At 47.5% G+C, this 20,011-nt stretch overlaps 1 protein-coding gene across 2 annotated transcripts in view; it reads right to left on the bottom strand.

The window, feature by feature from the left end:
* GALNT12 (polypeptide N-acetylgalactosaminyltransferase 12) overlaps window positions 1-20,011 on the bottom strand; it is a 41,248-nt gene that overhangs the window by 8,311 nt on the left and 12,926 nt on the right. For both annotated transcript variants that reach the window (XM_058523626.1, XM_058523627.1), the window contains exons 3-7: window positions 15,979-16,168; window positions 7,913-8,098; window positions 5,515-5,632; window positions 3,892-4,068; window positions 89-220 (exon numbers count right to left, since the gene is read on the bottom strand). In XM_058523626.1, coding sequence (XP_058379609.1) covers window positions 89-220; window positions 3,892-4,068; window positions 5,515-5,632; window positions 7,913-8,098; window positions 15,979-16,168 — 803 coding nt within the window. The remainder of the gene's footprint in view (window positions 1-88; window positions 221-3,891; window positions 4,069-5,514; window positions 5,633-7,912; window positions 8,099-15,978; window positions 16,169-20,011) is intronic.

The following is a 20,011-nucleotide window of genomic DNA, read 5'->3' as shown; positions in this document are numbered from 1 at the left end:
GGGGGAGGCCAGCGGTCCTCACAAAGGGGCCTTTCTCGCCCAGGGTTTGTTGATCAGACCTGAGGCCAGCACGGCCCGCCTTGCTCACCATCCCGAAGGAGTCCGGCCTGTCTTCAGGCACGTGCAGTTCTGGATACACGTTCTCCAGGAACCACCTGAAGTCCTTACACTGGAGCTTCGCACGTAGCTGCTTCCTCTCCGTCACGTCCCCAAAGGGTTCCTGAGAAAGCAACAAAACGGTGAGTCCCTGCAGGTCCTGGTGCTTCCTGTCAACGCCCCTCTCTCCACTGCTGCTCACTCACTCGATAAGCTTTATTGAGCACCTATTGTGCGCCGGGCCCTGTGCAGGGCTCAGACACGGTGGCAGCACTAAAGTAGGAGAGACTGTTGCACAGACATTTACATTCCCAGGTACAGGGAGGTGCTACAGGGAGGTGCAACCAGGCGCATGATGCTTGCTGATGGAATCAGAGAGCCAAATCCTGGGGCCGCGATAGATCCCGGGACCCATGAGCCATCACAGACCAGCCAGACGGCAGCAGCACACGCAGGCCACGACATTCTGATTTACCACTGTATCTGAACCCTCACTTTCAAACACACGTAAGGATTCTAGATGTCATCGTGAAGGAAAACCTTATGTGCTCAACATAGTGAAGTCTAAATATATACCTAAGACGGTAAGAGCAAAATGTTGCAGTAACCAATACTTGTGGAAGTTTAGTTTTATGGACAAAACCAATGATTAAGACCTTTCGACTATTTAAATAGAGCAAACATCTATTTAGCACAGCAAATGTACAGCCACAGAGCAATGCCGAGCACCGAGGTATTATCGTCCCTGCCCTATCATGTTAAACTATGAAAATCTGACAAGTTAAATATTTAATAAAATGGTAATGATAAGGAAAAACGTTTGAGTACAATTTCAGATTCCTGCTTCTTTCCCAGAAGTTCATTCTTTGATGAGAGTCATTCTGTCCTCATCTTCAACCAAATATCCATTTTACACTTGGCCGTGGGGCTTTCAGACAAAAGGTGTGACGTATTATTCTTCAGGAACCCTCAGGAAGAGGGAGCTGGGTTCCAGACTGGGTGACAGAGAAGAGCAGATGTTTCTACTCTGCAGCTTTGGGCAAGACAGAGGATGCAATGACCCTTGAGCCAGAGGCAGAGGGGCTGAGGGGAAGGTCAGGGTGAGGGTCCATGGGGCTCTGCAGAGCGGAGAGAGGTTCCCTGGAGAGTACACACCCTCAGCCCAGTCCCACCGCATCAGCTCCGAGGCCTCAGGCAAGTTCTTCACACCTCTCTCTGAGCTTCAGTTTCCACGTCTATAAAATGAGAACTTCAATTCCTCAAAAAATCAAGGATAGAGCTACCATATGATCCAGCTATTCCACTGCTGGGTATTTATCCAAAGAACTTGAAAACACCAATGCATAAAGACACGTGCACCCCTGTGTTCATTGCAGCGTTATTCACAATAGCCAAGACTTGGAAGCAACCTAAGTGCCCATCAAGGGACGAATGGATAAAGAAGCTGTGGTATATATACACGATGGAATACTACTCAGCCATAAGAAACGATGAAATCCAGGCATTTGTGACAACATGGATGGACATTGAGGGTATTACGCAAAGTGAAATAAGTCAGAGGGAGAAGGTCAAATACCGTATGATTTCCTTCATTAAGTAGTAGATAATAACAGCAATAAACAAACACATAGAGACAGAGATTGGATTGGTGGTTACCAGAGGGGAAGGGGGGAGGGAGGAGGGCAAAAGGGATAATTTGGTACATGTGTGTGGTGATGGGTTGTAATTAGTATTTTGGTGGTGAACATGATGTAATCTATGCAGAAATAGAAGTATAATGATGTACACCTGAAATCTATACAATGTTATAAACCAATGTTACTGCAATAAACAAATATTAAAAATAAAATAAAATAAAATGAGAACTTCAGAGCTACCCTGAAGGCTGCTGTGAGGACTCAGAAGACAGTCTCATCAAGCTGCCCGGCAGAAGAGAGGTCTTGGAGCTGATCTAGACTTGCCAAGCGACCCTGTTAGATATGCTAACGCAGCGTAAGCGGCACCCTGTCCTTGGACATGCAGAGCTGGCCCCCGCAGGGGTAGTGGACTGCGCTGTGTCTGAGGCCCTGGACCTTCTGGGGAAGAAGAGGCAGACCCCTCATCCAACGGGCCCTGCAACAGGGGCAGAACAAGGCTCTGAGGCAGGAAGAACAACAGGCCCCTGAGACAGGCCACATTGAGGAAAGACCGGCTGGGCTGATGGGCCAGGCTCCTACAGGGCCAGTGTCAGGCGGCTGGACTCGTCTCAGCACAGTGTGTGGCCAGGGTCCACAGGGAGCAAACCCACACAGCTGAAACCTCAGCACCCCACAGGGACACCTCTGCCATGGCTCTGACAGACCGGCTCAGCAAGGCCTCCCAGAGCGGGAGGGCGACCAGCATCCCTGAGGCTGCGGGCCCCGCCTTCGACAGCTACAACAGGTGGGGAGAAGGGACACTTCTTGATGGTGGCCCGGCCCACTCTCCACTTCCCTTCGTCTGGAGATGGAAGCAGAACAGACTCCGCATTTCGGAAGAGTAAGCCTCGGGGTTCTTGGACACGCCCAGGGGGCCAGGAAGAGGCCTCTGGAGGGAGAAAGCAGACCTCTAGCAAAGGAGGCAGGTGCGCCTCTAAGTAAGAGCTTTGAAGGTTCAGAACTCTGCCCTCACGTGCACCTGAGTTTATGGACTCAGTCCTGCTAGTTACAAAGGGAAGAGCCATAATACGTGTACACTGCAGACACGTGACTAGGGACCCAACACAGGCTACGCTGGTGCAGTCAATCCCCATTATTTGCTGATTCTGTATTTGCAAATTTGCCTATTTGCTGAAATGTATTTGTAACCCCAAATCAACCCTTGTGGTGTTTTCAAGCTTTCACAGTCATTTGCGGATGCGCCGAGAGCATCAAAAAATTTGAGTCACTCAGTGCGCACATCTCCAACTGAGGTCCTGTTTCAGCTCTCCCATGGTAAACAAGTGTCCTGTTCACGGCCTATTTAGTGCCATGTCTTTTCTGCCGATTTTTCTGCTTTGTGTTGGTGACTTCACTGTTTAAAACAGCCCCCAAGCGCAGCGCTGCCTAGTGTTCCTCAGTGCAAGAAGGCTGTGATGTGCCTTACAGAGAAAATATGTGTTAGAAAGCTTCGTTCAGGCATGAGTTACGGTGTCATTGGCCATGAGTTCATTGTTAATGAATCAACAATATATATGAAACAAGGTGTCTTTAAACAGAAACACACACACTGATAGGTTGACAAACACACTGTGATCATAGGCTCGTGGGAACCTAGCCCTGGATTTCTCCCAGAGCAATGGTTTAGCGTGTCCTAATTCGGCGTTTGCAGTGACTACATAGAACTACTGTGAACAACAAGAATCAGTTGTATGTTATTATTATAAACGAAGGATTGGGGCCGGCCCGGTGGCACAAGCGGTTAAGTTCGTGCGCTCTGCTGCGGCGGCCCGGAGTTTGCAGGTTCAGATCCTGGGCGCGCACCAAGGATGGCTTATTAAGCCATGCTGTGGCGGCATCCCACATAAAGTAGAGGAAGATGGCCACGGATGCTAGCTCAGGACCAATCTTCCTCAAGAAAAAAGGGGAGGATTGGCATCAGATGTTAGCTCAGAGCTAGTCCTCCTCACAAAAAAAAATAAATAAATAAATGAAGGATTAAAGTTTTCCCATACTTGTATCACGAGTACCCAACTTATGCTCTATTTCTAGAACCAGATCTACTATGGTTGGGAGGCCAGACCTGGCTGCTTTTGTTCAGATGAGGCCAGATGGAGCGCGGGTCAGCCAGAGAACTCACCAAGCGGGCGTGGGGGTTGCGATGGTAGTAGAGCTCTTTATAGTCATCCATCCACACTTCAGCTGCACGGACGCTGTTGGCGAGAGCCTTGCTGCGGGAGTAGGGAGCTTGCTTGGGGAAAACGTGGCCAACGTGAGAACACGGGTGTGTCTCCAGGGTCCCACCACACTGCCAAATCTACACATAGAGCAGGGAGAGGCAGGGCAGGTGAGCGGGGAATGAGCCTCTGGGCCACAACGCCTGCAGAGAGAAGGCTGGCACACAGAGTCACGAGGAACACTGCCAAGACCGCCCCCTCCATGAGGCAGGGCCACCTCCCCACCACACGCAGGACACAGAATGCAGTGAGAGCACAAAAGCAGCCCCAAAGACAAACAAGCCATTGAACCAAGACCCCAAAGTCCATGCACTACAGCTCATGCACCTGACTCACAGGAGCACCGTAAGGACCTCACTGGAAGCCCACTCTTTATGTAAAACACAGGCTGATTACCTGGTCTCCTAGCCACAGAAGATAGGAAAGCAGCAAGTAAGAGAGGTTTGGAAGGGGGAAAGGAAGAGCTTCTAGAGGCAGGCAGAGCAGCCTGACACCTAGGGAAGAGGCAGAAAGAACATTAAAAGCCCATCCCAAAACTCAATGGGCTGAGCCACTGGGGGCCATCTCCTGCCAGGGCAAACGGCCATGTACACCCCACAGTACCCGGGATGTACGACCAAGCATGGCATCTGGTACCTATAATGGGGGTGAGTCCTTGGTGGAAGGCCCAATTCTTGTTTATTAACTCTTTTAAAGCAGGAAACTACATAAAATATTATTAAAATTTTAAATTTTCTATTAAAAAGTGCAAACGTTGACATAAGGTTTTGATAGTTAAAATGCAAGATTTGGTTAACTGGAAAATCTACTGTAATGCTAGGGGATTCTCAAAGGGGTACAGCCAAATCCTTGGGTGGGCTTGTTACAAAAAGCTGGTCCCGGCCATATATCTATTGAATCTGATTTTCTGGAGACTGTGCCTATAATCTGCCTTTTTTTTTTCTTTTTTTTTTTTTTGTGAGGAGATCAGCCCTGAGCTAACATCCGCCAATCCTCCTCTTTTTTTGCTGAGGAAGACGGCCCTGGGCTAACATCTGTGCCCGTCTTCCTCCACTTTATATGGGACGCCGCCACAGCATGGCTTACCAAGCAGTGCGTCGGTGCGCGCCCGGGATCCGAACCAGCGAACCCCGGGCCACCGCAGCGGAGCGCGCGCACTTAACCACTTGCGCCACCGGGCCGGCCCCAATATAATCTGCCTTTTTAACACGTTTCTCCAAGAATTCTTACATGTGGCAAAGATTGCCCTCCGCAGGCCTCAGTGAGAGAGGCTGCCACAGGGAGAGGGAAGAACCAGGTCACTGGCAAGGCCTTGTCCTGACCCAAATCTATTACAAGTATATTTTTAAAAGGTCATGTTTATAGAATGTGCGTGCCATTATTATCTTCCAGGATCATTGGATAAACTGCCAATATGGAGGAGAAGTCCACCGGCTCTCGTAGCAAATTCCATCATTCCCAGAGAGAGAGAGAGAGAGAGAGAAACAGGTTAAGAATGAGTCCAAAGAGAAGACTGGAACACTTACCCTAAAGGAGAATTCGAGGTTTTCTCCGCCCCAAACTTCCATTCCTGTATCGTAAGACCCCAGATATTCAAAATATTTCTTACTCACAGCAAACAGCCCACCAGCCATGGTTGGAGACCTAGAAGGATGTGACAGCCACATGGCATATGTAAGCAGCAGGAAGCCTTCACAGTCAGTTGAGCTCCCTTCCCACAGCCCTCAGGTCCATCCACCCACCTCTGAGCAAACCCTGAATTCACACTCCGCCCTGCGCCAAGCTGGACCTGGAGGCAGAGATGCTCCCCGCCCTGGGGAAGCGCACAAATGTTTCACCAGCAAGCACAGAACTCTGTGTGTGGTCAATGTGTTAACTAAGGTCAGGCCGGGCCCTGGGGGAACACAGAGGAGGGCGTGGGGCAGCGGGTAGGGCTGAGTTTCCCTGAGGAGGTGAGGTCTGCAGAACAAAGCGGAGTTAGCCAAGAAGAATGAATGGCTCTCGGGAAGGTGTCAGCAGGAGCAAGGCCCAAGGGGGAGAGAAACCCTTGTAGTTTCAGAAGCGTGACAATAAGGAAGGACGAGAAAGAGACCACGCTCCCTGAGAGGATGGCAACCGCCAGGCCGTGCGGCCTTGGTGACGCAGTCATGGTGCCAGGACTCACAGATGCCCTTTAGAGGCTGGTGAACAAGCCGTACAGGCAGCTCTGGCCTCTTAACGCTCCCAGGTGCCCGTTCCTCTCTCTCCAGGACCCAGAGGGCCAGCTCTGGCTGCTTCTGCAGTCGGCCCTGTTTTCTCTCCACCAAGTTCCTCCAGAAGCCAGCACTGGTTTCAGAAATGGCCCAAGGCTTCCACCCCAGCCCAGCAGAAAGCCGGGAGGTCAACACACCACGGAGACGCAGGTGCAAAAGAATAAATTCAGGAATGGGGAAACATACAACATTAAGAGCCCAACAGGTTAAAATCTTAGGATCCTCCAGCAGCACTTCTGGGCCTTGACAAAGTACTGGCTTTCCCTGCACTCCAAACCCAAAGCCGACAGAGAAAAGGACAGCAAGACTCCTTGTGGAAGGGAAGGTTCTAGACGACAAAGCACTTTCACTTGTGCTCATCCTAAAAGTCTAAGAAATAGGCAGGGTGGATATGCTGGTACCTATTTCACAGATGAGGAAACTGAGGCCCAGGGGTACTATGGGAGGGGGAGGCTAGCTGGCCACAACGTCCCTGAGCACGTGCATGGGGAGGGAGCAATGGGAGTTGACGTCAGCATCACAGGCTGGATTTGACTTGGTCCCGTTTGTGTCTCCAGCCCCATCCCTCAATCCCGTCTCCACATTCGTTCAACTCCAGCCAGCAGTGGGTCATCTCAAGGTCAGGGCTCGGTAGACGGATTCAGAAACCCAACTGCCAAACGTGGGTGCAGATCTAAGACACCATTTCTGGTTCAACACAGCAGCAATAAAGCTGCAGTCTGACCTCCAGCTGCCTGACGCCTACATCTGTCTCCCATCTGGTCCTGAACTTGGAAGGTGAGGAAGAAGCCGCACTAGCACCTCAACACCTCAAGAATGGGAGCTACTGAGCCCCCCTCGCAACCACTCTACTCAGACCCACTGGCCAAAGCTGGCTCCTCCACCCCAGGTCCACTCACCCCCCAGTTCAAAAGGGGCCTGACGGTGTGTCCTCAAAATATTAAAAGTGGAATTACCATATGACCCAGCAGTTCCACTCCCGGGTATATACCCCAAAGAACTGAAAACAGGGACGCAAACAGATAATAGTATGTGAATATTCACAGCAGCATTATCTACAATAACCAAATGGTGGAAACAACCCAAATGTCCATAGACAGATGAATGGATAAACAAGATGTGGTATGTATATACAACGGACTATTACTCAGTCAAAAAAGGAATGACGTTCTGGAGGAAACTTGAAAACATGTTAAGTGAAAGAAGCCAGACACAAAAGGACAAATATTGTGTGATTCCACTTACATAAGGTATCTAGAATAGGGAAATTCATGGAGACAGAAAGAATAGAAATTACCAGGGGTTGAAGGTGGGGAGGAAGGGGATCATCACTTAATGGGTTTGAGTTTCTGTATAGGATGATGAAAAAGTTCTGGAACTATATAGAGGAGATGGTTGCACAATATTGTGAACACACTTGGTGCCATTGAATTGTACACTTAAAAATGGTTAAAGTGGTAAATTTTATGTTATACATATTTTACCAGAATTTTTAAAATAAATAAATATATACCAATATAAAATCTACATGGGCAGCAGAGATTTTTAATAAAAATAAAGAAATGCGCTGGAGAAAGAAAGGGGGAGGGGGCATCAGCTGACATCACTCCCAAGGGCCTTCACTGACACGTTGGCCAGACGCAACGAGGCACTCTCAACAAAGAGCCCTGACCTGATGACGTCGACGGGGGAGCGCATCCGCGTCCTCTCTCTCTCGGGAACCACATGCCACGTGAACACCAGCCTCCAGTCGAAGCCCCCGATCTGGGGTTCCCCGGGGTTCCCCAGGTACTCGAACGTGTTCCAGTCGATCACATCGATCACAGGGCACACCACTGCCGACTCCTCCTCGTGGATCCTGCAAACACCAGGACACCCGTCTCCCCACGTGGACGGGCGGCGGGAGGACAGTTACGAGAGCAGGGAAGGAACTCTCCTCACCCTTCCACTTGGGAGGAGGGACACCTGTGTGAGAAAAGCCTGCATCTCTCACTCCAGGCATCTGCAGCCATGTCAGGACCTGGCGGGTGCCCATCGTGGGGGATGCTCGGGGCAACGGGAAGGTGGAGGAAGGATTCTGGTCTTAATGTGAGGAGTGCCACAGCTTTAATATTCTGATTCTGTAGATATTCTGGCTAAATCTGAATCCCTCTACAAAAGTCAAGACGTAAAAATCCAAGGTAACTTTTAAAACAGGAAGTAGATTTTCAATTTGCCGAGATTGCAAACGGTTTCTTCATTAAATGAAAATGAAACATCTTAAAGTCAAGAAATAATTATCTCCCTAGGAACAGAGATGCACCCAGACCAAAGGGTCAGCTTTGGAGTTAGAAATTCTAGTCTGGTCCCTTATTCACTGTGTGACATCAGCCAAGTCACCTAACCTCCCAGAGCCCGTTGCCTCATGGGTGACACTGGAATAATATCATCTCCTCATAAGGTCAACTTGAGGACTCCCTGAGGCGATGTTTGTAAGACAGCTAGCAGAGAACCTGGAACTACTGCTGTTCTGCTCTTTTAATCTTTGTCATGGTGAAATATTACACATCGTGCAAATGCTCTAATTTCCTATTGCAGGTATCAACCTGCATGTATGCTTTAGCTTTTCTCTCCACAAATTACCACACGCCCAACCATCCTTCAGCATGCTTCCAGATCATGTTTTCTGGCATTGACAGCACGCCAGAAAAGATGAACCGGACCATGTGTGAACAATGCATTTCTCTGGGTTACACTCTGGGGCTTTTATATGTGATTTGAGACCCCAAAATCCTAAGAGTCACACAGAACAACAGTGTGAAGAAACAGAGGTCAACCAGACTTGAGCTACAAGTGTCCTTAGAACAACACCAGAAAGTCAGAGGGGCATTATGAACACTGCACTGAGGTGAGAAGGATGATTTTAGGGGAAGCTGCACTGTTGGGGACAGACTGAGTGAGACAGAGAACCGAACCTGTGAGCTCACTAAATTGATGAAGCTGCAGACTGGTATCTACCAATACCCAATTCTTTAAATAAATTGAGGGATTAAAAGGGTTGAGAGGGCCAATGGCACACCTGCTGGGCAGGTTCAAAGACACCACATGGCCCCTGGCAGAGACCCCAGGAACTTGAGACTTGCAATCAAGCTGGCTTGAACCATAGGTAGCCTAGTTTTTACAAGAAAGGGAAAATGGGGAGAAGCTAGCACTGGAGTAAAGGACTCTGAATCACAGTTACAGAATGTGTGGGCCCAGGAGCAGTGTGCCCCATGGGCACGCTAGTGGTATCTGGGGCAGACCCACTCTTTGCTGTGCAGGGCTGAACTGCTCACTGCAGGAGGTATGGCACTCCTGGTCCCCGGTTCACAGAAGGCCAGGAACGCTACCTCTGTGACATGACAACCAAGAGCATCTTCCATTTCCTAAAGGCCCTGTGGGGAGGGGTTCCTGCCCCCGGCTGGGACCACCTGAGGGACACCTACAGTTCAGTGTGTCTCAACCCTGGTGCACACCTAAGTCCCTGGGGAGCTTCTGAAACACCCAGAAGCCCGGGCCCCACCCCCAGAGATTCAGATCCAAAGGGTCTGCCATGGGACCAGGTTGGTATGTTTAAAAAGCTCGCCAAAGAGGAAAGTGATTGAATTGACTTAGTATAAGGAAATAAGAGGCCATCAGATGATGGACTATCTCATACACAAGATTTTTTACACAAACCTCAAGGTAACCACTAAATAAATAATCAAAACAAAATTACATATGATAAACAAAGAGAAAACTAGAAGAGTCATAAGACAGAACAACCAAACTGAATTGGCAGTCCGAAACAAATGGGACAAGAAACAAAGGAAATGCAAAAGAACCGGAAAATAAGTGACAAAACAGCAACATTAAACCCTCATATATCAATAATCACTCTAAATGTAAATGGATTGAACTCTCCAATCAAAAGATAGAGAGGCAGGATGGGGCCGGCCCGGTGGCGCAAGCGGTTAAGTGCGCGCGCTCCGCTGCGGCGGCCCGGGGTTCGCTGGTTCGGATCCCGGGCGCGCACCGACGCACTGCTTGGTAAGCCATGCTGTGGCGGCGTCCCATATAAAGTGGAGGAAGATGGGCACCGATGTTAGCCCAGGGCCGTCTTCCTCAGCAAAAAAAAAAAAAAAGAGGAGGATTGGCGGATGTTAGCTCAGGGCTGATCTCCTCACAAAAAAAAAAAAAAAAAAAGATAGAGAGGCAGGATGGATTAAAAAGCAAGACCCAACAATATGCTGCCTCCAGGAAACAGATCTCAGCTCTAAAGACAAGCACAGGCTCAGAGTGAAAGGATGGAAGACAATACTCCAAGCTAATGGCAAACAAAAGAAAGCAGGTGTTGTCATACTCATATCAGACAAAGTAGACTTCAAGATAAAACAGGTTAAGAGAGACAAAGAAGGAAAATATATAATGATAAAAGGGACACGCCACCAAGAAGACATATCACTTATAAATATATATGCACCCAACATAGGAGCACCAATGTACATAAAGCAACTATTAACAAACCTAAAAGGAGACATTAACAACAGCACAATAATAGTAGGGGATCTTAATACCCCACTTACATCAATGGATAGATCATCCAGACAAAAAGTCAAGAAAGAAACAGTAGACTTAAATGAAAAACTGGACGAGATGGACCCAGTAGACATATACAGAGCACTCCATCCAAAAACAACTGACTATACATTCTTCTCAAGCGCACATGGAACATTCTCAAGGATAGACCATATGTTGGGAAACAAAGCAAGCCTCAATAAATTTAAGAAGATTGAAATCATAACAAGCATCTTTTCAGACCATAATACTATGAAACTGGAAATGAACCATGAAAAAAAAACTAGGAAAGTGACAAAAATGTGGAGATTAAACAACATGCTACTGAACAACCAATGGATCATTGATGAAATTAAAGGAGAAATCAAAAACTATCTGGAAACAAACGAAAATGAAAATATGCCATACCAAACCATATGGGATGCAGCAAAAGCAGTCCTGAGAGGGAAACTCATAGCGATACAAGCCCACCTTAACAAACAAGAGAAAGCCCAAATAGGCAACCTTAAATTACACCTAACAGAACTAGAAAAAGAAGAAAAAACAAAGCCCAAAGTCAGCAGAAGGAGAGAAATAATAAAAATCAGAGCAGAAATAAATGAAATTGAGGCCAAAAAAACAGTAGAAAGGATTAATGAAACAAAGAGTTTGTTCTTTGAGAAGATAAACAAAATCAACAAACCCTTAGCCAGGCTTACTAAGAAAAAAAGAGAAAAGGCTCAAGTAAATAAAATTAGAAATGAAAGAGGAGAAATTACAACGGATACCACGGAAATACAGAGGATTATAAGAGAATATTATGAGAAATTATATGCCAACAAATTGGACAATCTAGAAGAAATGGATAAATTCTTAGACTCATACAACCTCCGAAAACTGAACCAAGAAGAAATGGTGAATCTGAATAGACCAGTCACAAGTAAAGAGATTGAAATAGTAATCAAAAACCCTCCCAAAAAATAAAAGTCCAGGACCAGATGGCGTCTCCGGTGAATTTTACCAAACATTCAAAGAAGATTTAATACCCATCCTTCTCAAACTATTCCAAAAAATAGAGGAAGATGGAACACTTCCTAAATCATTCTATGAGGCCAAGATTACCCTGATACCAAAGCCAGACAAAGACAATACAAAGAAGGAAAATTACAGGCCAATATCACTGATGAACATAGATGCAAAAATCCTCAACAAAATATTGGCAAACCGAATACAGCAATACATTAAAAAGATCACACATCATGATCAAGTGGGATTTATACCAGGGACGCAGGGATGGTTCAATATCCGCAAATCAATCAACGTGATACACCACATCAACAAAACCCAGAATAAAAACCACATGGTCATCTCAATAGATGCAGAGAAGGCATTTGACAAGATACAACATCCATTTATGATAAAAACTCTCAACAAAATGGGAATAGAAGGAAAGTACCTCAACATAATAAAGGCTAGTTATGACAAACCCACAGCCAACATCATACTCAAGGGGGAAAGACTGAAAGCCATTCCTCTGAGAACAGGAACGAAGCAGGGCTGCCCACTCTCACCACTCCTATTCAACATAGTATTGGAGGTTTTGGCCAGAGCAATTAGGCAAGAAAAAGGAATAACAGGAATCCAAATAGGTAACAAAAAAGTGAAACTCTCACTATTTGCAGATGACATGATTTTATATACAGAAAACCCTAAAGAACCCATTGGAAAACTATAAGAAATAATCAACAACTACAGCAAATTCGCACAATACAAAATCAATCTACAAAAACAATTGCATTTCTGTATGCTAATAACAAACTAACAGAAAGAGAGCTCAAAAAGATAATACTATTTACAATTGCATCAAAAAGAATAAAATATCTAGGAATAAATCTTACCAAGGAGGTGAAAGACCTATACAATGAAAACTACAAGATATTATTGAAAGAAATCAATGATGACATAAAGAAATGGAAAGACATCCCATGCACATGGATTGGAAGAATAAACATAGTTAAAATGTCTATATTACCTAAAGCAATCTACAGATTCAACGCAATCCCAACCAGAATCCCAATGACATTCTTCACAGAAATAGAAAAAAGAATACTAAAATTCGTGTGGGGCAACAAAAGACCCCAAATAGCTAAAGCAATCCCAAGAAAAAAGAACAAAGCAGGAGGCATCACAATCCCTGACTTCAAAACATACTACAAAGCAATAGTAATCAAAACAGCACGGTACCGGTACAAAAACAAACACACAGATCAATGGAACAGAATTGAAAGCCCAGAAATAAAACCACACATATACATGGCCGGCCCCGTGGCTTGGTGGTTAGGTGCGTATGCTCCGCTGCTAGCAGCCCGGGTTCGGAACCCCGGGTGCGCACCAATGTACCGCTTCTCCGGCCACGCTGAGGTCGCGTCCCACGTACAGCAACTGGAAGGATGTGCATCTGTGGCATACAACTATCTACTGGGGCTTTGGGGGAATAAAAAGAAAAAAAAAAATTTAAAAACCACACATATACGGACAGCTAATTTTCGACAAAGGAGCTAAGAACATACGATGGAGAAAGGAAAGTCTCTTCAATAAATGGTGTTGGGAAAACTGGACAGCCACATGCAAAAGAATGAAAGTGGACCATCTGCTATCGCCATTCACAAAAATTAACTCAAAATGGATCAAAGACCTGAAGGTGAGACCTGAAACTATAAAACTCATAGAAGAAAATATAGGCAACACACTATCGGACATTGGTCATAAAGGAATCTTTTCGGATGACATGCCTACCCAGCCTAGGGAAACTAAAGAAAAAATAAACAAGTGGGACTTTATCAGATTAAAGAGTTTCTACAAGACAAACAAAACCAGAATCAAGATGAACAGACAACCCACCAGCTGGGAGAGAATATTTGCAAAACATATATCTGACAAGGGGTTGATCTCCATAATATACAAAGAACTCACACAACTGAACAATAAAAAAAACAAACAACCCGATCAAAAAATGGGCAGAGGAAATGAACAGACATTTCTCCAAAGAAGATATACAGGATGGCCAATAGGCACATGAAAAGATGTTCAACATCACTAATCATCAAGGAAATGCAAATCAAAACGACACTAAGAGTTCACCTCACACCGTTAGAATGGCTATAATCACTAAGACAAAAAACAACAAACGTTGGAGAGGATGTGGAGAAACAGGAACCCTCATACACAGCTGGTGGGAATGCAAACTGGTGCAGCCTCTATGGAAAACAGTATGGAGATTCCTCAAAGAACTAAAAATAGAGATGCCCTCTGATCCAGCTATCCCACTACTGGGAATCTATCCAACGAACCTGAAATCAACAATCCAAAGAGGCTTATGCACCCCTATGTTCATTGCAGCATTATTCACTATAGCCAAGAAGTGGAAGCAACCCAAGTGTCCCTCGACTGACAATTGGATCAAGAAAATGTGGTGTATATATATATATATATATATATATATATATATATATATATATAATGGAATACTACTCAGCCATAAAAAAGACAAAATCGTCCCATTTGCAACAACGTGGATGGGCCTGGAGGGTATTATGTTAAGTGAAGTAAGCCAGAAAGAGAAAGACAAACACTGTATGACCTCACTCATGTGGAATATAAACCAACACATGGACAGAGAAAACTATTGTGGTTACCAGGGGCAATGGGGGTGGGGGGGTGGGCACAAGGGGTGAAGGGAGACATATATATGGTGATGGACAAACAAAAATGTACAACCCAAAATTTCACAATGTTATAAACTATTAAAACATCAATAAAAAAATAAATTAAAAAAAAAAAAGCTCCCCAGATGTTTGGGGGCAACCAGCGTGGAGAATCACTTTGTCTACAGGTACGGAGCAAGGATTTGTCTACAGAGCAAGGCCTTATCTATGGGGAGGGCTGCCTCTCGCTATCCAAAGGGTGGGCTGGAGGGGAATTCTAGGGGGTATTAGCGCCTCTGCTGACTCCAGACTGGCCTAGAGGTGGCCATCTGCGTGCACAGTAGGGGAAGGGGTGAAGGCAAACCCACTGGTCCAGGTTCCAGAGGGAGCACTCGGCTGCCAGCACGTTCTAAATAATCTCAGACTCCATCACAGGCCTGTGCAACCCTGAATCTTTGCTGCTGAGGAGGAGAAAGAGGCAGCCATGGCACCCACAGAGGACAAGGGCCGGGGACAGCAGGAAGTCGCAGGGCAGGGGACAGCTGGGTCTCACCCAGGAAGGGAGGCAAGTGGGACTCCAGCTCTTCCAGACAGACCCTGGCAACCAAAGTGCAGGAGGCCATGGGGAAGCGGTTTGCAAACTGCAGACCCTGATTTTCCAGCCAAACAGAGACGCCCCACACAAGCCCTCCCCTCCCACCTGAAGGAGCTCCGGGTTGGCCAGCCTAGCTCCTGATTGCTGTGATGCAGAATCAGGAGAATGGGGAGAGAGAGGGGGAGGAGAAGAGAACAGAACTGGGGCCCAGTGACGGTGGTTTTGGGGAGGGGCAGGTTGGGAGGGTTGGTGTAAGAGGCTGTGGGACAATGTGTGAGAAACGGCCTTCAAGACAGGGCTGCATTATGACTTATCAGGACTCCATAAAATATACATGTTAGAAACTATATTTTATGACTATATTGGTATAAAGACAAACACAATCCAGGCTAGATTCATTGTTATATAGCCATTATCATGATGTTCATTTTTTTCCTTGTGATTTTAAGAGAAATAAACATAACCCTTTTGTGGGCCCCTTCGAGTTTCACGTGCCAGAGGCATTGTAGGTACTGGTGTAACGGACAGGTCAGCCTGCTCGAAGGAAATACACCAAAATGCACATTCTCTACGAGGGTGATTCTATATGCTTGATATTTTTTTTTCCTTGGTTGATCACACTTTTTAAGTTTTATATAGTAAATGAGTTTAATAAAAGCAAACACCCGGCTAGGGCTCCCAAGTGCTGGCAGGTTCTACGCACTGTCCGTGCACTGAATCATTTAATGGCCCCACAAGGAGGTAGGAACTGTTATCCCGCCGAGTGACAGAGGACTGGCCGGAGGAGGGTCTGACCCCAGGCGCCGGCCTCTCACACCCCGGTGATCAGTTTGTTTCCGCTTGTGCGTAACGTTGGGACGCTGCCCGCACGGACGGCTCGCTCACCTCTGCAGCAGTGGCTCCAGCCACCCCTCGTGGCACTCACAGTGGCAGTCCAGGAAGGTCAGCACGTCGCCCTTGGCCACGGAAGCCCCCAGCAGCCGGGCTCGCACCAGGCCCTCCCTCCTGTTGGCGCGGATCAGGCGCACCTTGGGCAGCCCCGACAGCTCGCTGGCCAGCCGCTCCTTCAGGTGCTCTGGGGGGGCAAGCAGGACAGGGTCACTGCCACTCGTCCCAAGCCGTGTCCTTCCAGGGCCTCCCTGTCCCCAAAAGAAGATTAAATAGATGCGAGCCTCCTTCACTCTGCACCTGGGCTGTCCTCACCTCACCAGAACCAGGGCTGGAAGCTACTCAAAGGCCAGGGAGGCTGGGGTGGAGGAGTTCCAGAACCACCAACGCTCCCCATGCAAACACATGCACGTTGAATTGAACATCCATGCATATGTACAAAAGTTCAACAAAGATATATTCATCTTTATATCTCAACAAAGCTATTACCATGCGGTCGGCCTGGTGGCGCAGGCGGTTAAGTGCGCACGCTCTGCTGTGGCAGCCCGCGGTTCGCCGGTTCGGATCCCGGGCGCGCAATGACACGCCACTTGTCAAGCCATGCTATGGCGGCATCCCATATAAAGTGGAGGAAGATGGGCGTGGATGTTAGCCCAGGGCCAGTCTTCCTCAGCAAAAAGAGGAGGATTGGCAGATGTTAGCTCAGGACAAAACTTCCTCACAAAAAAAAAAAAAAAAAAAAAATCTGTTACCAAAAAAATACTTTATACCTCGACTTGTGAACTTTAAAAATAAAAAGCACAAGAACTGTCCAACTACAATTTTTAGGAAAAATTGTGTTCATATGAATTTCTTTAATTTATGTTAATTATGTAAAACTTTATCATAAATTTTTCATTTATATGGAATTATGTTAATATACATTTTATTTATAATTACGTTAATATAAATTTTCTCCCGAATACATTTCAGTTACATAGTGAGAGTAACAATAACAGCAGCTAACAGTAGAGGGCCTACTGCACTCATTACCGTCCAAGTGATTTCTGTACAACTCGTGAGTCATAACAATCCTGTGAGGTAGGTACTGCTAATGTCCCCATGCTATAGATGAGAACACTGAGGTCGGAGAGGCTAAGTAACTTGCCAAGGTCAAGGTCTCAGAGCAAGAGAGCTGAGGAGCCACGATTTAAACCAGGGACACTGGCTGAGTCTACAGGCTTACCGCTGCCTCCCAGAGCCCGCTCGCTCACGCAACTTCTCACCCTTGTTCAACAAATCCAAAACCCATCAGGAGGACACGCTTCTCCCATTTTGCAGAAGAGGAAATGAGTCCTTAAAAGCTGAAAGGACGTGCCCACAGCTAGGGCAGGCCCAGGACTCCCGGCTCCACATGCAGGCCCCTTCCCACACAGGCTCTGGGACTGGAGGCCACAATGGGTAGGTGGAGGTAGATGGGAACTCCTTAGGCAAAATAAAGATGAGAGCATCTCCCCACATCAACATGGGCTTTGTCTCAAAGTCCTCCATCTTCAGCAAAATGGGAAATTTTGTAAAATGTTCTAGGTTGCTTCATAGTTTGTGCAAATGTTTCCCTAAATATCCTCAACACTCAAAAAAACATTCATTGGTTGATTTTTTTTCAATCCTAAATATAATTGCAAATAAGCTGATGGCAGGAGTAAGGGAGGTGACTTCTCCAGCAAAGCTAATTAGCGCAGCGCCCTGAAAACGCACGTGCAGCCTCCCTGCACTGGGTACGGATTTGGCCAGCACTAGTTTTCTGTCTGCCTGGACTGTCTTCCGCCCCTGGGAGGGGCTGACTCCCTTCACGGAGCTCAGATGACACTGCAGAGAGGGCAGAGCAGGGGCAGGGCAGGACTCACCTCCATCTCGGGTGGAGCAGGCACCTCACCTGCTTTACAAGTCTCCACGATGGGAAGGGACAGCTTGGCCCCACAGCGCGTTCCATTTACAGAGAACTGAGCTGGGCTGGAAGGGTTCAGAGAGTACTCCTGCCTCCCGAGGAGCCAGTGAATCCCATAAAGAGAAAATAACTAATCTGACATTTGCGTCTGAATGAATACATTTCTGAAATGTTGCCAGCACTTTACAGTTTAAATGTTTCATAAAAATAGAAGTTATCATTTAATAAGCGCTGACAACATGTCAGGCACAGGCCTAGCATGTTACCGCCTTGATCTCACTTAATCCTCACAACTACCCTACGAGGTAGGAACTATTATCCCATTTGACAGGGGCTGAAGCTAAGGCTGAAACCGGTTAGGCTCCATGCTCCAGGCTGTGTAGCTGCAAAGTGTTGGAGCTGGGATTCAAGCCCATGCGGTGTGACCCAGATCCAGTGTCTACACAGACTTAAAACCACCCTGGGAGGAGAGGAAAAAGAGAAGGGAGATGAGTGCCTAGGACGTGCTGCGGCCACACGAGGCTCTGTCCCATACATGATCCCATTTATTCCTCACCACAACTCTGAGACGGGGTGGACAAACCCACTCACGGGGGAGACACTGAGGCTCAGAGGAGACACCGACTTGCCCAGGGTAAAGCTCACCTCAGACCCAGGTGCCTGACCCCAGAACCCAGTGCCGAGTCAGCCACACTCGGCCTCAAACCCCAGCCTGGCTTGCACGCTGTCATGGAGAATGCCAACTGTCCCCTCAAACTCACTCTCCTGGGATTTTCCGCTGAGTACACGGCTACCTACGATACAGACTACATTTCCCAGCCTCCCTTGCAGCTAGGTGTGGCCAGGTGACCCTGTTCTGCTCAATGGGATGTGAGGAGAACTTCCAGATGTGGCTCCCCAGCGCCTGGAAACCCTTCTGCTGACGGGAGTGAATAGGAGGTGAAGAACCAGCCTGGAGCACGCAGACCAGGGCAGCACAACATCCTAGAGAAGGTGGAGACTCAGGGCAGAGAGCCAGGCGCCACACCTGCCCTAGACTATTACACCAGATTTGTGATGTGAGAGAGAAATCAATTTTTATCTCGCGTAAATCACTGTTATTTTGAGTCTCTGTGAGAACAGCCAAACACACCCACCAATTAGGACAAATACACCAGGCTCTGAAGGCAGACAGACCGGGCCGAGCCTGAACAGCATATGCCCTCTGAGCAGTAGCTGCTACCCTGTGGGTGGCCCAGAGATGGTAACTGCGTTTGAAGCAGGCTCTGGCAACTAAGCCTTCGGCAATACCTGTTGCCATGGCCTTGACCTTTGCCCTCAGTTACGCTGAGCTGCCCCCACTTCAGCTAGTCAAAGGTCTACCAACTGACTGCTACTCCACCGACCCCGCCAGCCCCAGCCAGCCAAGGCACAGCAGCCCCCACACCCTCCGTGCTTCCATTCCCGCCCTGCCTCACCCACCATCGGCCACACTCCACGTGGCGCAGTGAGCTCCCAGACCAGGCAGACCTCCTGCTCCCCTAACAGCCCTCGATGGCTCCCATCAGCTCGTATTGAAGCCTAAACCTCTATGGTGGCCTCCAAGGCCCAACCTGATCTGGCCCTGCCCACCCCGCAACCTCGTCTCCCACGTCACCTCCCCACGGGCCGGTGGTCTGCCCTGGAGAATGGCCCGCTCATTCCAGCTGCTGCTGGGCCCAGGCCACCGCCCCCGAGACCTTCATTGCTGCCTCCTTCCCCACGTTCCAGCTTTCGGCTTAAAGGCCACTTCCTCAGAGAGGCCTTCCTGGCCTCCCCCAGCAGAGCAGAGCTGCACTCGCCCACCCACTCCCCTTCTTCTTCCACAGCACATTATAACACTCTGCTGCATTATAATACCATATTATATCATGTATTATATTACGCCACGCTATGTTATAACGTGTTGTGTAATATTATGCGATACATATGTGATGTTACGTTCCTTACATGCTCATTGACCATCTCCGCCCACCTCACCAGAATGTGAGTTTTATGAGAGGAAGGACTTGTCTTGCATTGTTTCTCAGGGAAACCCCAGTGCCTAGAACAGTGCCTGGAACACACAGTAGAAACTCAAAAAAC

The sequence above is a fragment of the Diceros bicornis genome, chromosome 28 (assembly GCF_020826845.1).
Source record: "Diceros bicornis minor isolate mBicDic1 chromosome 28, mDicBic1.mat.cur, whole genome shotgun sequence".
Classification (NCBI taxonomy): domain Eukaryota; kingdom Metazoa; phylum Chordata; class Mammalia; order Perissodactyla; family Rhinocerotidae; genus Diceros; species Diceros bicornis.
Note: the sequence above shows the minus strand (reverse complement) of the source record. Positions and strands in the feature narration are given on the sequence as shown.